The sequence below is a fragment of the Oncorhynchus keta genome, chromosome 36 (assembly GCF_023373465.1).
Source record: "Oncorhynchus keta strain PuntledgeMale-10-30-2019 chromosome 36, Oket_V2, whole genome shotgun sequence".
Lineage (NCBI taxonomy): Eukaryota > Metazoa > Chordata > Actinopteri > Salmoniformes > Salmonidae > Oncorhynchus > Oncorhynchus keta.
The window spans coordinates 4,868,564-4,890,893 of NC_068456.1; the positions used below are offsets into that span (position 1 = coordinate 4,868,564).

The 22,330-nt window shown below is 43.4% G+C and overlaps 1 protein-coding gene across 6 annotated transcripts; it reads right to left on the reverse strand.

Moving 5' to 3' along the window:
- Positions 1–105: 105 nt before the first annotated feature.
- LOC118369891 (TOG array regulator of axonemal microtubules protein 1-like) lies at positions 106–20,653 on the reverse strand. 6 transcript variants are annotated; one of them, XR_008095027.1, is made up of 9 exons: positions 18,997–20,653; positions 15,169–15,720; positions 14,527–14,778; positions 13,754–13,859; positions 13,367–13,602; positions 12,303–12,461; positions 11,133–11,262; positions 419–576; positions 106–334 (listed from the first exon to the last, which is right to left on the reverse strand). XR_008095027.1 is itself a non-coding variant. In XM_052498358.1 (8 exons), the coding sequence occupies exons 4-7, from the start codon at positions 13,820–13,822 to the stop codon at positions 11,145–11,147; spliced, it is 582 nt and encodes a 193-aa protein (XP_052354318.1). In that variant the 5' UTR covers positions 13,823–13,859; positions 14,527–14,778; positions 15,169–15,720; positions 18,997–20,653; the 3' UTR covers positions 106–576; positions 11,133–11,144. The 6 variants fall into 6 exon arrangements, 5 of the variants coding, with proteins under 5 accessions (XP_052354318.1, XP_052354316.1, XP_052354317.1 ...); XM_052498358.1 differs by having other exon boundaries at positions 106–576; XM_052498356.1 differs by lacking the exons at positions 106–334; positions 419–576 and adding an exon at positions 9,891–10,381.
- Between the last annotated feature and the right edge of the window lie 1,677 nt (positions 20,654–22,330).

Here is a 22,330-nt window from a genome sequence, read left to right on the forward strand (position 1 = left end):
GGTAGCATATCTAGTCACTGTTCTATCCCTGTTTCACTATGTCATTTCAAAAGTCCTTGTGTTGTAGTCATCAATATGTGAATAAAGACAAAGTATTTCTGAAACTGAATGATCATTCACATTTATTGACAGAGTACATTACAAGTGTTCACTTTGTCAATAAATCCATACCCAAACCGTAACTGTCCACAACCAGAGAAGCAGGGGCAGCATTCATTTCCAAAGAACATAAACTTTATTGAGCCCAGAAAGGAATAAAACGTGTTCTTCTCCTTAGTCCTCACTACATTGGAACATCGTCATCCCCCTGCTCTTCCTCATCATCGGCCATGTACTTGAGAGAAAGACAAATAATCACATTAACAAGAGGTCATACACACAGGCAAAGTGTCATCACCTTATACATTTCCAGATCTACCATGTCATCTTTTTGTTCAGCTGGGGAAGAGGAGGCAATGCTGGATGAGGTTGAGGTTGTGCATGGTTGAGGACCTCCGGGGGCACCAGTGGACGCTCTTGTTGTACCACAGGGTTTTCAGGTCCCTCTCTGTCAGAGGATAGTATGTAATCGCTCTCCTGAGATGTGTATTATATGCATGGGATAGAAATATCACATAGACATGGTATAACAATGCATGAAACATGATTGAAATAGTCATTCACAATCTATTTGTTTACCTACAGAATGGCTCAGGGTTATGGTAGATGCCTGTGGTGTGGAGATTAGCGTCATAACCATACAAGATTAAATATTATGATTAGCATGTTGTATAAACAAGGTGTGTGTAACGTAGGATATAATCATGTGTATCCTACCGGGCTGAGCTCACTGTTGTCGGTTTCTATACCACTCTCCTCTGACATCATTACAAGTGTGAAATGAACAATGAGTTGAGTCAAAGAGATACAGGCCTACAATTGGCTGGTAGAATGTGACACATTCACTAGGTGTCACGATCAAACTCCATCCCACGGTTAGTTTGGGTTAGGCATATGGGGTGCGGGGCATTTTTTAAAATGAATACCCAAATGCTCATGGGGCACATTTCATTTGCTATTGTCTTCTCTCTCAAACTCTCTCTGTAACTACACTTTATGCCACTGAATCACTCTCGCAATTGTTAGATGTATTGCATTCATCACATATCCCCGGTTCGCAGAGTGAATTGGGAAAGTAGCTTGGCAAGACTGACTAAATTTCCCTCCCAGTGTAAACACTAACTTCAGCCTGTCACTACAACATGGAAATTAATGCAGATTGCTACTGCTACTCTTTAGCGAGTGTAACAACTATCCTCCTATGTGGTATTAAGAAACACTGCGCGGTATGCCCTGCATCGTAATGACAGAGAGACAGACGTAGGGATAGATACACATACACAATAGAAGGCTCACTGAACGTGCCTATGGGTCCAAGGTCCAGGTCAGTACTGGTGGATGTACTGTGATAACGATCATCTTCTTTACTTTTAGGCTTCTCTTGTCATGATGTCTCTTGGCTTGGCTTTTCTTTCCCTTACTCTTGTCCTCTCCTCCCTGCAATTGACAGCTGATCACGATGTGTGGACGACTCGCTGCGCTGCTGCAAATTGCACGTGTCTCACAGGAAAGTCGTACAAGCTTTTCACTGTCGGGTAGACGTAGCACGCGATCATGGCTAATAGGGCGTCGAGATGGTGGTAGTGCGTCAACTCCACGTACATGGGTCTGGTGAAGGGACTGTCCTGGGGTCCTATCATTACATAAACTCTATTGTGGATGACGGATCTCACGTTGAAACGGTCCAGGTTTTCCTTCTCGTGATCTGTCCGGGTCCTATTCTTTAGGAGGAGGCAGTTGTACCAAGCGGCCATTGCGTTAGTCAATTCGGTGGGATCCTGGGGTAGATGGCGGGTTACTAGGGAGGAGAGGATAGGAGGACTGCTTCGGTTATCCGAGGGGTTTGGTGAGAACAGGGAGCGAGTTGTTGTCAGAGTGACTGACTGGGCAGAGTTTGCTGCGCCGAGATAATGTTTCCCCAGCATCACTTTCTTGCCCCGTAGCACTCACTTCCGTCATCATGAAGTGCTTTGAGAGACTAGTCAAGGACCATATCACCTCCACCCTACCTGACACCCTAGACCCACTCCAATTTGCTTACCGCCCAAATAGGTCCACAGACTATGCAATCTCAACCACACTGCACACTGCCCTAACCCATCTGGACAAGAGGAATACCTATGTGAGAATGCTGTTCATCGACTACAGCTCGGCATTTAACACCATAGTGCCCTCCAAGCTCGTCATTAAGCTCGAGACCCCGCCCTGTGCAACTGGGTACTGGACTTCCTGACGGGCCGCCCCCAGGTGGTGAGGGTAGGCAACAACATCTCCACCCCGCTGATCCTCAACACTGGGGCCCCACAAGGGTGCGTTCTGAGCCCTCTCCTGTACTGCCTGTTCACCCACGACTGTGTGGCCACACAAGCCTCCAAATCAATCATCAAGTTTGTGGACGACACAACAGTGGTAGGCATGATTACCAACAACGTCGAGACGGCCTTCAGGGAGGAGGTGAGGGCCCTCGGAGTGTGGTGTCAGGAAAATAACCTCACACTTAACGTCAACAAAACTAAGGAGATGATTGTGAACTTCAGGAAACAGCAGAGGGAACACCCCCCTATCCACATCGATGGAACAGTAGTGGAGAGGGTAGCAAGTTTTAAGTTCCTCGGCATACACATCACAGACAAACTGAATTGGTCCACCCACACAGACAGCATCGTGAAGAAGGCGCAGCAGCGCCTCTTCAACCTCAGGAGGCAGAAGAAATTCGGCTTGTCACCAAAAGCACTCACAAACTTCTACAGATGCACAATCGAGAGCATGCTGCCGATGTTACAGGAAGGCCATAAAGTACATCAAGGACAACAACCACCCGAGCCACTGCCTGTTCACCCTGCTATCATCCAGAAGGCGAGGTCAATACAGCTGCATCAAAGCTGTGACCGAGAGACTGAAAAACAGCTTCTATCTCAAGGCCATCAGACTGTTAACCAGCCATCACTAACATTGAGTGGCTGCTGCCAACATACTGACTCAATCTCTAGCCACTTAAATAATTACAAATATGATGTAATAAATGCATCACTAGTCACTTTAAACAATGCCACTTTATATAATGTTTACATACCTTATATTACTCATCTCATATGTATATACTGTACTCTATACCATCTACTGCATCTTGCCTATGCCGTTTGGCCATCGCTCATCCATATATTTATATGTACATATTCTTATTCATTCCTTTACACTTGTGTGTATGAGGTAGTTGTGAAATGGTTAGATTACTTGTTAGATATTACTGCACGGTCGGAACTAGAAGCACAAGCATTTCGCTACACTCGCATTAACATCTGCTAACCATGTGTATGTGATTTGATTGAATGTTTTCCCCATAAAACCTACCACTGCTTTCATTTCTAATTTGCTCATTATTGGTTTATGCTGTGTTAAAATTTGTGTTTAAGCAATAAACAAATTTAAAAAAGAAAAACTCCTGGTTGTAAACTGACTGCAGTAGCTATGTTTTTGGTATCGCTCATGTCATACTGCGTGTCATTCCTCAACTGTCTGGATTTTACATTCATTTTGGACCTCCACAAAACTGACACACTAAATCAACAAACTGTTTTTGTACATATTCAAGTAGTGATTCATAACATACAAATACAATCAGTACATGGCTTTCCATTAATTTCTTAAACTCATTGGAAATTAAATGGAATTCAACTATGCTATAATCCCACTGAATCATGAATAAGCCTCATTCAGATGATTTTATATGGTCCTTTACACACCAGCTCCGTGGGAAAATTGGATCCTGGCCAAAGGAACAAGTTCATTCTAAAAGTGTGAGACATCTAGGATGAGTTTTTGACTATATTAATGTCAACTGCCATATGTTGATGTACATGTCCAACTGGTTTCCTCCTATTTTCAGACTACTGATGCCAGACTAGTGTTTTATCATGTGGCCACAGATACTCCGCTATTCTGTCAGTGGTTCCAGATCTACAACAGACAACTGTGTGCGAATAGCATACAGTATTGAGCAACAGAGAAGTAAAATTCCATTGTTATGAAAAAATCATAATCATTTTTTTAAGTTTCTTGTACCGTCCCAAACAAAATACAATAAAATGAAATTGAAATGAAAGCTAAAGGGCATATGCAAGTCGCTCTGGATAAGAGCGTCTGCTAAATGACTTAAATGTAAAATGTAAATGCAGTAGGGTTGATAAAGGTCAAGATAGGTTTGACTGGGACTAATGGAAGCGTAGGATGTTTGGTAACATTTGGCATCCTAAACTTGTTTACATGTGACAAAGTAGGCTACAGGACCATATAGTGCTTATACCCAAGTGGTGGCCCATCATGTCTTTAGGAGCTACAGTCTTTTTCATTTTTTCCAACCAGGCATTAAACAAGACATATAGCTAAAATGTTATGGAGTGAAACAGCGTCTGTGCCACCAGTAAGTACAGATAGTAGTATAAATCCCCTGGCACAGTCCCCGCAGCCGGACAACTTTCTCATGGTTTCTGGAAGGAAATGCTGTAGGAACGCTCAACCGGTGTCGCTCATTCAGCCGACAGAAACTTTCAACCGGCTTTCCCCATTAAGCAGCGAGTCGGAGTCAGAGGCCGAGTCTTCTCTGGTCTCTACTCCTCCCGTTACGGGGTCTGAGACGCCGAAGCTTCCCACCATTAGCTCTGACAAATTGAAAACTCTAGTCATTGGCGACTCCATTACCCGCAGTATTAGACTTAAAACGAATCATCCAGCGATCATACACTGTTTACCAGGGGGCAGGGCTACCGACGTTAAAGCTAATCTGAAGATGGTGCTGGCTAAAGCTAAAACTGGTGAGTGTAGAGAGTATAGAGATATTGTTATCCACGTCGGCACCAACGATGTTAGGATGAAACAGTCAGAGATCACCAAGCGCAAACATAGCTTCTGCGTGTAAATCAGCTAGAAAGATGTCGGCATCGAGTAATTGGCCCCCACTCTCCCAGTTAGGGGGAGTGATGAGTTCTACAGCAGTCTCACAACTCAATCGCTGGTTGAAAACTGTTTTCTGCCCCTCCCAAAAGATTTGTAGATAATTGGCCCTCTTTCTGGGACTCACCCACAAACAGGACCAAGCCTGACCTGCTGAGGAGTGACGGACTCCATCCTAGCTTGAGGGGTGCTCTCATCTTATCTACCAACATAGACAGGGCTCTAACGCCTCTAGCTCCACAATGAAATAGGGTGCAGACCAGGCAGCAGGCTGTTAGCCAGCCTGCCAGCATAGTGGAGTCTGACACTAGCACAGTCAGTGTAGTCAGCTCAGCTATCGCCATTGAGACCGTGTCTGTGCCTCGACCTAGGTTGGGCAAAATTAAACATGGCGGTGTTCGCTTTAGCAATCTCACTAGGATAAAGACCACCTCCATTCCTGTCATTATTGAAAGAGATCATGATACCTCACATCTCAAAATATGGCTACTTAATGTTAGATCCCTTACTTCAAAGGCAATTATAGTCAATGAACTAATCACTGATCATAATCTTGATGCGATTGGCCTGACTGAAACATGGCTTAAGCCTGATGAATTTACTGTGTTAAATGAGGCCTCACCTCCTGGCTACACTAGTGACCATATCCCCTGTGCATCCCGCAAAGGCGGAGGTGTTGCTAACATTTACGATAGCAAATTTCAATTAACCCCCAAAAAAAAAAAAAAAATGACGTTTTCGTCTTTTGAGCTTCTAGTTATGAAATCTATGCAGCCTACTCAATCACTTTTTATAGCTACTGTTTACAGGCCTCCTGGGCCATATACAGCGTTCCTCACTGAGTTCCCTGAATTCCTATCGGACCATGTAGTCATAGCAGATAATATTCTAATCTTTGGTGACTTTAATATTCACATGGAAAAGTCCACAGCCCCACTCCAAAAGGCTTTCGGAGCCATCATCGACTCAGTGGGTTTTGTCCAACATGTCTCTGGACCCACTCATTGTCACAGTCATACGCTGGACCTAGTTTTGTCCCATGGAATAAATGTTGTGGATCTTAATGTTTTTCCTCATAATCCTGGACTATCGGACCACCATTTTATTAAGTTTGCAATTGCAACAAATAATCTGCTCAGACCCCAACCAAGGAACATCAAAAGTCGTGCTATAAATTCTCAGACAACACAAAGATTCCTTGATGTCCTTCCAGATTCCCTCTGTCTACCCAAGGATGCCAGAGGACAAAAATCAGTTAACCACCTAACTGAGGAACTCAATGTAACCTTGCGCAATACCCTAGATGCAGTTGCACCCCTAAAAACTAAAAACATTTCTCATAAGAAACTACCTCCCTGGTACACAGAAAATACCCGAGCTCTGAAGCAAGCTTCCAGAAAATTGGAACGGAAATGGCGCCACACCAAACTGTAAGTCTTCCGACTAGCTTGGAAAGACAGTACCGTGCAGTACCGAAGAGCCCTTACTGCTGCTCGATCATCCTATTCTTCTAACTTAATGGAGGAAAATAAGAACAATCCGAAATTCCTTTTTGATACTGTCGCAAAGCTAACTAAAAAGCAGCATTCCTCAAGAGAGGATGACTTTCACTTCAGCAGTGATAAATTCATGAACTTCTTTGAGGAAAAGATTATGATTATTAGAAAACAAATTACGGACTCCTCTTTAAATCTGCGTATCCCTTCAAAGCTCAGTTGTCCTGAGTCTGCACAACTCTGCCAGGACCTAGGATCAAGAGAGACGCTCAAGTGTTTTAGTACTATATCTCTTGACACAATGCTGAAAATAATCATGGCCTCTAAACCTTCAAGCTGCATACTGGACCCTATTCCAACTAAACTACTGAAAGAGCTGCTTCCTGTGCTTGGCCCTCCTATGTTGAACATAATAAACGGCTCTCTATCCACCGGATGTGTAACAAACTCACTAAAAGTGGCAGTAATAAAGCCTCTCTTGAAAAAGCCAAACCTTGACCCAGAAAATATAAAAAACTATCAGCCTATATCGAATCCTCCATTCCTCTCAAAAATTTTAGAAAAGGCTGTTGCGCAGCAACTCACTGCCTTCCTGAAGACAAACAATGTATACTAAATGCTTCAGTCTGGTTTTAGACCCCAGCATAGCACTGAGACGGCACTTGTGGAGGTGGTAAATTACATTTTAATGGCATCGGACCGAGGCTCTGCATCTGTCCTCGTGCTCCTAGACCTTAGTGTTGCTTTTATACCATCGATCACCACATTCTTTTGGAGAGATTGGAAACCCAAATTGGTCTTCACGGACAAGTTCTGGCCTGGTTTAGATCTTATCTGTCCGAAAGATATCAGTTTGTCTCCTTGAATGGTTTGTACTCTGACAAATCAACTGTAAATTTCGCTGTTCCTCAAGGTTCCGTTTTAGGACCACTATCGTTTTCACTATATATTTTACCTCTTGGGGATGTTATTCGAAAACATAATGTTAACTTTCACTGCTATGCGGATGACACACAGCTGTACATTTCAATGAAACATGGTGAAGCCCCAAAATTGCCCTTGCTAGAAGCATGTGTTTCAGACATAAGGAAGTGGATGCTGCAAACGTTCTACTTTTAAACTCAGACAAAACAGAGATGCTTGTTCTAGGTCCCAAGAAACAAAGAGATCTTCTGTTGAATCTGACAATTAATCTTAATGGTTGTACAGTCGTCTCAAATAAAACTGTGAAGGACCTTGGCGTTACTCTGGACCATGATCTCTCTTTTGAAGAACATATCAACACCATTTCAGGGACAGCTTTTTTCCATCTACGTAACATTGCAAAAATCAGAAACTTTCTGCCCAAAAATGATGCAGAAAAATGAATCCATGCTTTTGTCACTTCTAGGTTAGACTACTGCAATGCTCTACTTTCTGGCTACCCGGATAAAGCACTAAATAAACTTCAGTTAGTGCTAAATACGGCTGCTAGAATCCTGACTAGAACCAAAACATTTGATCATATTACTCCAGTGCTAGCCTCTCTACACTGGCTTCCTGTTAAAACAAGGGCTGATTTCAAGGTCTTACTGCTAACCTACAAAGCTTTACATGGGCTTGCTCCTACCTATCTCTCTGATTTGGACCTGCCGTGCATACCTACACGTACGCTACGGTCACAAGATGCAGGCCTCCTAATTGTCCCTAGAATTTCTAAGCAAACAGCTGGAGGCAGGGCTTTCTCCTATGGAGCTCCATAATTATGGAACGGTCTGCCCACCCCTGTCAGAGACGCAAACTCGGTCTCAACCTTTAAGTCTTTACTGAAGACTCATCTCTTCAGTGGGTCATATGATTGAGTGTAGTCTGGCCCAGGAGTGGGAAGGTGAACGGAAAGGCTCTGGAGCAACGAACCGCCCTTGCTGTCTCTGCCTGGCCGGTTCCCCTCTTTCCACTGGGATTCTCTGCCTCTAACGCTATTACAGGGGCTGAGTCACTGGCTTACTGGGGCTCTCTCATGCCGTCCCTGGAAGGGGTGCGTCACCTGAGTGGGTTGATTCACTGATGTGGTCATCCTGTCTGGGTTGGCACCCCCCCCCTTGGGTTGTGCCATGGCAGAGATCTTTGTGGGCTATACTCAGCCTTGTCTCAGGATGGTAAGTTGGTGGTTGAAGATATCCCTCTAGTGGTGTGGGGGCTGTGCTTTGGCAAAGTGGGTGGGGTTATATCCTTCCTGTTTGGCCCTGTCCGGTGGTGTCCTCGGATGGGGCCACAGTGTCTCCTGACCCCTCCTGTCTCAGCCTCCTGTCTCAGTATTTATGCTGCAGTAGTTTATGTGTCGGGGGGCTAGGGTCAGTTTGTTATATCTGGAGTACTTCTCCTGTCCTATTCGGTGTCCTGTGTGAATGTAAGTGTGCATTCTCTAATTCTCTCCTTCTCTCTTTCTTTCTCTCTCTCGGAGGACCTGAGCCCTAGAACCATGCCCCAGGATTACCTGACATTTCCCCAGTCCACCTGGCCGTGCTGCTGCTCCAGTTTCAACTGTTCTGCCTTATTATTATTCGACCATGCTGGTCATTTATGAACATTTTAACATCTTGGCCATGTTCTGTTATAATCTCCACCTGGCACAGCCAGAAGAGGACTGGCCACCCCACATATGCTCTCTTTAATTCTCTCTTTCTTTCTCTCTCTCGGAGGACCTGAGCGCTAGGACCATGCCCCAGGACTACCTGACATGATGACTCCTTGCTGTCCCCAGTCCACCTGACCGTGCTGCTGCTCCAGTTTCAACTGTTCTGCCTTATTATTATTCGACCATGCTGGTCATTTATGAACATTTGAACATCTTGGCCATGTTCTGTTATAATCTCCACCCGGCACAGCCAGAAGAGGACTGGCCACCCCACATAGCCTGGTTCCTCTCTAGGTTTCTTCCTAGGTTTTGGCCTTTCTAGGGAGTTTTTCCTAGCCACTGTGGTTCTACACCTGCATTGCTTGCTGTTTGAGGTTTTAGGCTGGGTTAGGCTGGAGATTATAACAGAACATGGCCAAGATGTTCAAATGTTCATAAATGACCAGCATGGTCAAATAATAATAAACACAATAGTTGTCGGGGGTGAAGCAAGTCAGCACCTCAGGAGTAAATGTCAGTTGGCTTTTCATAGCCGATCATTAAGAGTATCTCCACCACTCCTACTGTCTCTAGAGAGTTGAGGCATGGTCCTAGGGCTCAGGTCCTCCGAGAGAGAGAAAGAGAGAGCAGGTGCCCTGCGTGCCCATTCGGTAATCTGGCCCTGATCATCAAGTTAAACCACAGGTATTGTTGTTACACATCCTCACACTGTCTTGTAGGATAAAACTGAGACTGTAGCCAGCTTCCATTTTACCTCATTTTATTGTCCAAAGAATGTTCCCATAGTCCAGAAGTATTGGATGAAAATCCACAATGTTGGTGCCATACAGGAGCACTGACCAATCTGTCTCCAAAAGAGGACTGCTGTTTTTGAGGATGGTTTGGAGGTCAGTGGTTGATGATCTGAGCACCCCCTGAGATGGTGAGTATGGTTTCAGTAGACCACTATTGAGCTGGTAGATCAGATAGGAGCTTCGAGGAAAGGTAATTTAGTGCTTTGAATGTGGTTCATATGGCCTTATAGTGGATTCAGGACTTGGACAAGGAGTCAATGCAGTTTAAAGATGCATTTACATGGGGGTTGGATGATAGTGTCAAATTTCTTGGAATGAGAGAAAATATTGGAGTTTGGGGACTGGAGGGGATAATAGTCAAGTTGGGAAATGTGCAAATATTTACATACAAATATATAGTCAAGTTGGGGATGATTCAGATATTCCTGTTGAAAAAGAGAAAAGACAGAAAGATATAATCTTACAGTATTGTAACATTCTGGGTGTAGTGGGTGAGAAGTCAGGCGCAGGAAGCAGAGTTCAGGGTAGTGCTAATTTAATGCACAAAACGGCGAACATAAGCCAACCCCACGAAAACACAGGGCGTACAACAAAACAACGGCCCAAACATGGGGACTTAAACTGTGCAGCAAAACCCACAAAATGGGAAACACGTAACCCACAGACGTGCACACAAGTTACACAAAACAATCCCGCACAAAGAGCAGGCGGGTCGGCTGGCTAATAAAGCCAAACTAATCAGCAAATACACAACAGGTGTAACCAATAAACAGACAAAGAGGGGGAGGAAAGAATCAGTGGCATCTAGTAGGCCGGTGACGACGACCGCCGAGCGCCACCCGAACGGGAAGGGGAGCCACCTTCGGTAAGAGTTGTGACAAGTATATTAAATTCATCCCTTTGGGCCAAAACTGGTTGAATAAACTTTTCCACCTCATTTCAACAACAAGAAAATCTATGTGATGACGGTGAATCAACGCTGAAAACTCAATTGGATTTTTTTCAACCACCTTTTAACTTTTAACCAGCATTTTTGGTTGATTTCTCATTTTGGTTGAGTTCCCAAATTTAAATCAAAACTAGACATTGATCTGATGTCTGCCCAGTGGGATTGGATTTCTGTAATCATATCAGCTCATTTGTTACACTTCTTCTAATCATCCAGAGAGAATGTACCTTTCTTTGAGGTTAACCTTTGAGATGACCTCCCTCAAGGATTCTCTCTTTCCTCGGAGCGAATTTGTCCCACATTTTAGGAAAGTCGCCATTAGTGGCCATGTTGCTCAAGATATTGCGACCATGATGCCTGTGGACAAAAGATATGAATATCATCTTAAACGTGCAACATATCAAATCATTTCTGCTGTCTGTGATTAAAAACAGTACTTAATTGATGGCAACCTGAGAAAAAATAAGACATACATTAGGTAGAATTTGCAAGAGGGTCAGTTTGAGCAATGTACCGCATTACCTGATCTACAAATCATCTCAACAATATAACAACTGGGTTTTAACCATTCGTTATTATGAAAATCTTAGCGAATCTGCACAACACTTGGCTCAGACCATTGTGATCAAGTAGGGTTGTCTTCATTAGGCACCAAACAGATGGAAGGAAACTGAATCAGGTACTGACTATTTGGACTCATTTACATTTGTAATTTTTACCCCAATTTCGTGGTATCCAATAGGTAGTTACAATCTTGTCCCATCGCTGCAACTCCCGTAAGGACTCTGGAGAGGCGAAGGTCGAGAGCCATGCGTCCTCCGAAACACAACCCAGCCAAGCCGCACTGCTTCTTGACACAATGCCCGCTTAACCTGGAAGCACCAATGTGTCGGAGGAAACACCATACACCTGGCGACCATGTCAGCGTGCATTGCACCCCGCCCACCACAGGAGGTCACTAGTTGGCGATGGGAGAAGAACATCCCTCCCGGCCAAACATCCCGGCTTAGCTTTTGGCTTTTTAACTTTCAAACCCACATGGGTGCCTGGACTTGGATATTCCTATGCCACGTAGAACTTATTTGTGTTTATAATTTTTCCTTTTTGTTTTCAATTACTATTCCCCTCCAAGAGAATCTGTGGTTGTTTTGGAATACCTAAAATCCGCAATTCAATCCATGACACCCTTTAGCATAGATGCTGTAGACAGACGACAATGTGGCTTTTAAAGTCAATTTCAATTTGTATTCGTGGTAAACGCTGCAGATGTTGACTCAAGACTAAATGACCTTTAAAAGCTGCATTGTCGGCGATCTAGTGCTATAGCGAGCCATGGATTGAATTCCGGCCTTAACTGTTATGTTGAAGCAAGCTACTTTACAGGAGGAACTTCCCACCTGACTTCCTGTGCAGGGTCCACAGCCAGTTTACTGACGGCAATCAAGAAACGGTCAGTGAGGTCTTTCTTCCCCGACAGGAGACGAGCCGCCCCCATGACCTCAGCCAGTCTCTCCAGGTGCTGAGCAGTGCAGCTCCTCACCGCAGCGTTACGGTGGCTGAGGAAGGAATAACAGAGCACATCAGTTATATGTCATAGAGATACATGAGTTAGGAGATGAATGATAATGGATTGTATTGATGAAGTCTCATCGATGGATCAAAATGTTCGGTAAGACTTTATATTAAGGTCACTTAATATACCATTTATAAACTGTTTGTAAAGAGTTTACTTACCATTTATGAAACATTATTGCTACCTTTGTAAATGTCAATAAGAAATCTAGAAATAGTTATTGACACATTTAAAAATGCTATTTTAAATGATTTGTTCATGAGGTGTTTGATCATAGTATGTTCACAATTTGTAAATGATTAATAATGTACTACTAATGTACTATAAACCAGTTATAAAGGAGTTACTGTCAAGGCATTTGTTAATGGTTGATTAATGGTTTGACTCACCATTTATATACATATTTATAAATGTATTTATAAATGTCACAAATTGTGTATTTATTAATGAGTGCATTTATGAATGTGTGTACACCTCAGTGCCTCATTAATAGCCCCTAATCTAAAGTGTTCACTATATATACTTTATAAATGTTTATAAATGACTTGTTACTCCCCAAAGGCTAGCACACATCAGTAGACAGTACCTCTCCACCAAGGGCTAAAAATAATCTAAATAGCGCAATGGTAAAATAAGAAGTACACAACACAAGGAAGTATAAGACATAACAAAAAAATGTGATTCCATTCAAATGGTGACGTCTAGCGTTGGGGTGAGTTGCTGCCGGAAGTGTTGTGGAATAACCTAGCATGCTGATGAAAAGGGCAGTTTAATTCAAAACTAGCAGTATTTCAATCTTCTTTATTTTGAGGCTTGGATAATGGGATAGTTTGTGGAAGTCCGGATCTACCCCTTAGTGAGCGTTAATTGACCCCTCTCCCTCTTTACCTCAGCCCACCGACCAGCAGGGCATTCATGACACGTGTAGGGGTGCAGCTCTGCACCATGTGACCCAGGGCAAAGTTGGCGCCCTGCCGGATGAAGGCGTTGGCCTCGCTGGTTTTGTGCAGCAGCACGCGTGCCGTCCCCTCCACCTCACTGTCCATGGCCCTCTGGAGGTGGACGTACATGTCACCCAGTGTGGCCATGGCAGCACAGGACACTGCAGAGCGCAGGTTCTTCACCTGAATCATAATAACACACACAGGACCAGCTATTAATGTTGAGCAGAACAACCCACGAACATCAGAAACATGACACAATAATTTGACTTGTTCTCCAAATGTAGCAGATTTGTGCAGATGAATGAATAGGGCAGTGAATGAATACAGCTACCTCATTTATAATGGCAAGGCAGATATCATGGAGTTTAGGCATCAGTATGTCCATGTGGTTCTGAGCCATCACACGGAGAAAGGTCAAGCCCTCGATCTTCTTCTCCCTGCAATTCAGTGAAAGAAACGTAAGCATTTTCCACAACATTTTCCAAAAACATTATAATGATGTTCATCAATTAGGACTCTGGTCTCTTAATTTCAGAAATTTCTACGCTCTGTAGCTCAAATCTACTTTTCCAAGTACACTACACTGTGCTTCCTTTAGCCTAGCTCCATTGGTCTTGTCTACAGTGAATGCTCACCAGTCATCAGAGGCAGAGTGGAGCAGCTTGAAGGTCTTAGTCAGGGCCTGCTCTGGGTTGGACAGGGGCTGCAATCTGGCCTGGTTCTTAATTTGACCCTTTGGCTTACTGGCTGCCATCTTGTCTATGGGTTGACAGCAGACATCTATCTCTCTATGAACTGTATGTATTTATTTATGTATTTACTCATTTCCATATCTGTTTGTAGCTTTTAACACTAGTTCATTATGATATCATTTTAAATTTAGCACATATATTTTTGGTGCTCTCCCTGCTCAGAAACAGGGTCCAATTAGCCTTGAGTAAAAGTTATCTCACTGTGAAACAGGCAAATCAAGTGTGGAAAAATGTCTTATCCCTGGGCTAAAGCCATTTGTGTCCCTTCCCTTCCTACTGTCTTTCTATCACTCTACCAAGCTTCATCTCCCTGTCTTATTTACATTTGTGTGAATAAATGAGAGGGACTGACCTGAGCCGGTGGCAGCCTTTGGCAGGCTAAGGAACCTTATAGGCCGAGGCTGTTTGCTCCTGGGCTTGGTAGGAGGGGGAGCAGGCCTGGGTGGGCTGTCAAGCGACTTGACCGGGGTCCCGACATCCAAGTAGTCACGGAGCTCCGCAGGGGTGTTCATATCCACTGAGCTCAGGCTTCCCAGAGAGCTGGTTGCTATTTCCCCCGTGGACATGGCCGAGCCCAAACTTCTCCTGCCCATGGCCTTCACCCCTTTGGGGTAGACCAGAAAAGAATGCTCCCATCATAGAAATACATATAGAACTAGTATATACATAAACTAATACAGAGAGATCCTGTATTCTAGGATCTATACTATCATGCTGTTTAAACCGATACCCCCTGTATTTAGCCTCGTTATTGTTATGTCATTGTGTTACTTTAATTATTATTACTTTTTACTTTAGTTTATTTGGTAAATATTTTCTTAACTCTTCTTGAACTGCACTGTTGGTTTCACGGTAAGGTCTACACTTGTTGTGTTCGGCACATGTGATTGATTTGATTTTAAGACATGGAACCACTATCTGTTTTGGCAATTTATCAGTCCAAGTATATAACTCCAAATTTTCACATTTACAATAAATTCAAAGTCCATCTTACCTTCCAGTCCTCCTCCTTCAGGTGAGCCTCGATGTCCCTCACCTCCTCCATCAGGTCAATGGGTCCGTTGTTGTCAGCACAGCCCTGGTCCGACTGGACTTTCAGGGCTTTGACTCCCCGCCTGCCCTTCTTCTTCTTGCCCCTCTTGGAGGGAGCTGCAGTGGGAGGGACGGTAACAGGCCACACGCTACTGCTGCTGAATGACTTATTTACCTGGATGGACTCCAGAGAGTGAGATCCGGGTCGAACTTGGGCTCCGTCCACCCCCACCATGTTCTTCAGTGGGGCCAGAGCTATGTGCTCAAGCCTTCGTGGCAAAGGCCTCGGTGGAGCTTTCAGCCGCGGAATGCACTGAATAGAGGGGACGAAGTGGTGCGCGAAGGTGCTGCCAACACCGATGAGAGCAGTCCGTACATAATTCTCATGGATAGCACTTATCTTTCTTTGCTTTGCTTCCATGGCCTCTCTCTCAGCTCTCTGCATCTGCAGAAGTCTGGCATCACTGATGAAGCCACGATGGCCCTCTGCGATTGGGTAGCTCTCCTGATAGCCCTGGATCACAATGGTACAGTATGAAATGTATAGCAGAAGTGAAGAAGGCAAAATAGTTTCTACAGTGTGTCATGAAAAACTTTTAAGCTAAAGATTTTTATGGATGTAGGCCTACTGTATGTCTATGAAACCACAAAATAAACAGTGATATTTTTGGAAAAACGTTTCAAAAACTGATGAGCCTTACAAAACTTGAAAACTTGTCCTGGTTATCCTGTTGGTTTAAAGCCATGTTTTGCTTCCTCAGGTTTTCGATGATGCTCTTCATCTGTGAATTCTCCTTCTGGAGTTTGTCAAACTCACTTGATTTTCTCCCTCGATAAGCCATTGATGATAAATATTAACACTCTCAAAATAAGAACTTAACCTATCTCTGTGAGAGATCTATCATGAAATGAAATTTTGCTTGTCAGATGGAACCAGCAATGATATCATGGCAAGGCTTCCGTTACATTGTGATGTCATAATGGGGTCTGTTGACAGTGCTGGCACATCAGCACATGGTGAACATTAATGAAAGCTTTTTGATTCCCATATAAAATTATGAATGTGGTGAATTTGTAAATATATATATATATAAACTCAGCAAAAAAAAACATTTTTTTAGGACCCTGTCTTTCAAAGATAATTCGTAAAAAGCTAAGCAACTTCACAGATCTTCATTGTAAAGGGTTTAAACACTGTTTCCCATGTTTCCCACGCACAATCCCTACATCAGTGCTCAGACTTTCTGCAATAAGCTGAGAGGCTGAACTGAGGGCTTCTAGGCCTGTTGTAAGGCAGGTCCTCATTAGACATCACCGGCAACAGCGTCGCCTATGGGCACAAACCCACCGTCGCTGGACCAGAAAGGACTGCCAAAAAGTGCTCTTCACTGACGAGTCGTGGTTTCGTCTCACCAGGGATGATGGTCAGATTTATGTTAATCGTGGAAGGAATGAGCGTTACACCGAGGCCTGTACTCTGGAGCGATATCGATTTGGAAGTGGAGGGTCCGTCATGGTCTGATGCAGTGTGTCACAGCATCATCGGACTAAGCTTGTTGTCATTGCAGGCAGTCTCAACGCTGTGTATTACAGGGAAGAAATCCTCCTCCCTCATGTGGTACACTTCCTACAGGCTCATCCTGACATGACCCTCCAGCATGACAATGCCACCAGCCATACTGCTCGTTCTGTGCATGATTTCCTGCAAGACAGGAATATCAGTGTTCTGTCATGGTCAGCGAAGAGCCCGGATCTCAATCCCATTGAGCACATCTGGGACCTGTTGGATCGGAGGGTGAGAGCTAGGGCCATTACCCCCAGAAATGTCTGGGAACTTGCAGGTACCTAGGTGGAAGAGTGGGGTAACAAGGTACAGCAAGAACTGGCAAATTGGTGCCGTCCATGAGGAAGAGACGCACTGCAGTACTTAATGCAGTTGATTTTGATTATTCCATTTCTGTTAGTCAAATTTCTGTGGAACTGGTTCAGTTTATGTCTCAGTTGTTGAATCTTGTTATGTTCATACAAATATTTACACATGTTAAGTTTGCTGAAAATAAACGCAATTGACAGTGAGAGGACATTTCTTTTTTTGCTGAGTTTATTATATATATATATATATATATATATATACAGTATATATACACTGTATACAGTTGAAGTCTGAAGTTTACATACACCTTCGCCAAATACATTTAAACTCAGTTTTTAACAATTCCTGAAATTTAATCCTAGTAAAAATCCCCTGTTTTAGGTCAGTTAGGATCACCACTTTATTTTAAGAATGTGAAATGTCAGAATAATAGTAGAGATTGATTTATTTCATCTTGTATTTCTTTCATCACATTCCCAGTGGGTCAGAAGTTTACATACACTCAATTAGTATTTGGTAGCATTGCCTTTAAATTGTTTAACTTGGGTCAAACGTTATGGGTAGCCTTCCAAAAGCTTCCCACAATAAGTTGTGTGAATTTTGGCCCATTCCTCCTGACAGAGCTGGTGTAACTGAGACAGGTTTGCTTGCTCGCACACGTTTTTTCAGTTCTGCCCACACATTTTCTATAGGCTTGAGGTCAGGACTTTGTGATGGCCACTCCAATACCTTGCCTTTGTTGTCCAAACTTTTTAGGGCTGCAGGGGCCCGTATTGAGTAGCTTGGATGAAAAGGTGCCCATTGTAAACGGCCAGCTCCTCAGTCTTAGTTCCTAATATATGCATATTATTATTAGTATTGGATAGAAAACACTCTAATATTGTCTGTGAGTATAACAGAACTGATATTGCAGGCGAAACCCTGAGGAAAATCAAAACAGGAAGTGGCTTCTATTTTGAAAACTCCATGTGCCATAGGCTCCCTTTGCTCCATTTAAAGGGATATCAACCAGATTCCCTTTCCTATCGCTTCCTCAAGGTGTCAACAGTCTTCAGACATAGTTTCGGGCTTTTATTTTGAAAAATGAGCCAGAAAGATAACATCGCGTCAAGTGGTCACATGAGTTTTGCTTGCGCAACAGAGTTTGGACAGCTATTGCTTTTCCCTCGCCTACTGTGAAAGACATTTGCGGTTGATATATTATCGATTATATATTTTAAAAACAACCTGAGGATTGATTATAAAAAACATTTGACATGTTTCTGTGGACATTATGGAAACTATTTGGAATTTGTCTGCGTTGTCGTGACCGCTCTTTCCTGTGGATTTCTGAACATAATGCGCCAAACAAAACGGAGGTATTTTGGATATAAAAATAATGTTAATGAACAAAAGGAACATTTGTTGTGTAACTGGGAGTCTGGTGAGTGAAAACATCCGAAGATCATCAAAGGTAAACGATTAATTGAATTGCTTTTCTGATTTTCGTGACCAAGCTACTTGATGCTAAGTGTACTTAATGTTTTGTCGAGCGATCGATAAACTTACACAAACACTTGGAAAGCTTAATTTCAAAATCTGACATGACAGGTGGATTAACAAAAGGCTAAACTGTGTGAATATAAATATAAATATTTTTTTGTAATGTTTATTGAATGTAGCGCTATGCTATTCAGCAGTTGTTGATGACACTTATCCCGTTAACGGGATTGCAGCCATAACAAGTTAATCCCTTCTCTTAACATGTATGGCCCCAAAACATAATCAAGCAGCTGACCAATTATGCAAGACTTTAGTTCGAAGTTAACTGAGATTAATCAACAACTGGATACATTTCTTTATTTTTAAAGTGAAACTATCCTCCGCATTGGAGTATCTCTACAAGTACAAGTTTAACCAGTATTTCAGTTTTTTTACCGTCCCATGAAGAAGTGCGGCAGGCATGTGAGGAAGGATCCTACAGCCATGAGGAAACAGCCCATAGCAATGAACCTGGGCCGGTGCAGCTTCGCCCCAAAATGGCTGACCACAGCCAGGAACAGCAGGTTACCTGCAAGAAACCACAACACTGCAGTAGTCAGGAATAGCAAATTATAAACACTGTTATTTTTTAAACTAAGAACGGCATATCAGTTTGGATACTAGGCTGCAACAACATAGCATCAAATAAAACAATGTTAGGGGTTTGACAGTAGAGTCATAGACAAACGCCAGTCAATCAATTAATAGGAACAACTATAAAAGTGGACAGTATTGAGAGCAGACTCTGATTGAACCACAAAAAAAATGGATCATACTGTAGTCTGTATCTGGTTTTTACTACATGAATTCTCAAGCAACTCAATGTTATTGTTGAAACCCATCTCAAAGCTGCCGTCTATGAGACCGATGAGAGAGCCGGACAGGTCAAAGTGTCTCTGAGTGATGGCACTCTTCATGTAGGTCCCTGACAGAGCTTTGGTGAAGGAGGCGAACTACAGGGCCACGATGAACTGCTGACAAACACAAGAGAGAGAACATTAGTGTGTGTTTGTCCATGTGTATGTGCATGCGTGGATGCGTGTGCAGACAGAGTACATGTGTAGCTGAGGTGGCCTGCAATAGTAAAAAGAACGGACACATGTTTACGTCTGCAAAGTTCTGCCGCTTTCTTTATTTTGAAGAATTTTTTTTTCTCTTGTTCAATTGTCTATTTTCTTGTTAGTACTTTGAAAATATTCACATCAAACAAGTGCACACTTTAAATTACACAACATAAATGCACTTTACCTAAAGCAGAATTAAAAAATGTTCCACAAAATAACCCTGTCTTAGTGTACGGTTTCACATGAAAACCACAATGTATTTCACATTCATACAATACATTTACATTTTACATTTAAGTCATTTAGCAGACGCTCTTATCCAGAGCGACTTACAAATTGGTGCATTCACCTTATGACATCCAGTGGAACAGCCACTTTACAATAGTGCATCTAAATATTTTAAGGGGGGGGGGGTGAGAAGGATTACTTTATCCTATCCTAGGTATTCCTTAAAGAGGTGGGGTTTCAGGTGTCTCCGGAAGGTGGTGATTGACTCCGCTGTCCTGGCGTCGTGAGGGAGTGTGTTTCACCATTGGGGAGCCAGAGCAGCGAACAGTTTTGACTGGGCTGAGCGGGAACTGTACTTCCTCAGTGGTAGGGAGGCGAGCAGTCCAGAGGTGGATGAACGCAGTGCCCTTGTTTGGGTGTAGGGCCTGATCAGAGCCTGGAGGTACTGAGGTGCCGTTCCCCTCACAGCTCCGTAGGCAAGCACCATGGTCTTGTAGCGGATGCGAGCTTCAACTGGAAGCCAGTGGAGAGAGCGGAGGAGCGGGGTGACGTGAGAGAACTTGGGAAGGTTGAACACCAGACGGGCTGCGGCGTTCTGGATGAGTTGTAGGGGTTTAATGGCACAGGCAGGGAGCCCAGCCAACAGCGAGTTGCAGTAATCCAGACGGGAGATGACAAGTGCCTGGATTAGGACCTGCGCTGCTTCCTGTGTGAGGCAGGGTCGTACTCTGCGGATGTTGTAGAGCATGAACCTACAGGAACGGGCCACCGCCTTGATGTTAGTTGAGAACGACAGGGTGTTGTCCAGGATCACGCCAAGGTTCTTAGCGCTCTGGGAGGAGGACACAATGGAGTTGTCAACCGTGATGGCGAGATCATAGAACGGGCAGTCCTTCCCCGGGAGGAAGAGCAGCTCCGTCTTGCCGAGGTTCAGCTTGAGGTGGTGATCCGTCATCCACACTGATATGTCTGCCAGACATGCAGAGATGCGATTCACCACCTGGTCATCAGAAGGAGGAAAGGAGAAGATTAATTGTGTGTCGTCTGCATAGCAATGATAGGAGAGACCATGTGAGGTTATGACAGAGCCAAGTGACTTGGTGTATAGCGAGAATAGGAGAGGGCCTAGAACAGAGCCCTGGGGGACACCAGTGGTGAGAGCGCGTGGTGAGGAGACAGATTCTCGCCACGCCACCTGGTAGGAGCGACCTGTCAGGTAGGACGCAATCCAAGCGTGGGCCGCGCCGGAGATGCCCAACTCGGAGAGGGTGGAGAGGAGGATCTGATGGTTCACAGTATCGAAGGCAGCCGATAGGTCTAGAAGGATGAGAGCAGAGGAGAGAGAGTTAGCTTTAGCGGTGCGGAGCGCCTCCGTGATACAGAGAAGAGCAGTCTCAGTTGAATGACTAGTCTTGAAACCTGACTGATTTGGATCAAGAAGGTCATTAATAGAATAGAATAGAATTCAATAGAAACACCTATATATGAAACCATAAATAACTGAATGTTTCTCTATATACCGCTACCTCTATAGAAAAGTGACAACAATACATTCAGCTTTAAGATAGTGGCACCTCCAGAAAATCGTCTCTCTCTCACTGTATGCACTAAAAGTCCACCAGACTGAGCGTGCTCGGCCACTTTACCAGCTAGTGAGCACAATTTTACACAAAACAACCAATAACATGTAAAACCAACTCAGAAATCCCTAACAAATGGATTCTTGATAAAAAAAATCTCCTAGACAAAATCCAGTACAAGTCAGCTACTCAGTAAACATAGTCTTTGTGACTCGTAAATGTTTTTTTTAACCTCAGCTAGCATCAAGCTAACATACACTCTCACTCAATATAAATCACGTTCTTCTCACTCAGTTCGACACAAAGCCAAAACAAAACCTTTCCTAACGTGATAATATCTGGACAAAGTTGTTAAATAGCATGGTATTACATATTGTGTATATATTTGAACGTTTGAAGTTCTGTTACATACCTGTAATAGTAAAAGAACAGACAAAGTTTACCTCTGTAATGTTCTGGTCCTTATTCTGCAGAATGGTGAGCGCCTGGCCAAAACTTGCTGTTTCTCCTGCTCCAACAGTGCAACATCGCCATCTATTGGCCTGATGGACTGCTAACGCTAAAGTATGTAGAAAATCCCATTAAGACAAATACAGAAACAATTAGGGGGGATAAATAATAAATGGGTGTCTGTTTTTAGTGACTTTGTTTTCAACCCATTACACATGCACAATCATACATGTGCATTTAAAGCATTATTAAGATCCTTGAGTGTGGAACTGCAGGGCGTTTACGCAAAAAACACATGAATTTCACATGTGAACACGGGAAGTGTACCAAAAACATGTTTTAATGTAATCTTATGTGAAGATAATGTGATAACATGTAAAGCAACATGTGATTACATTAAACTACACA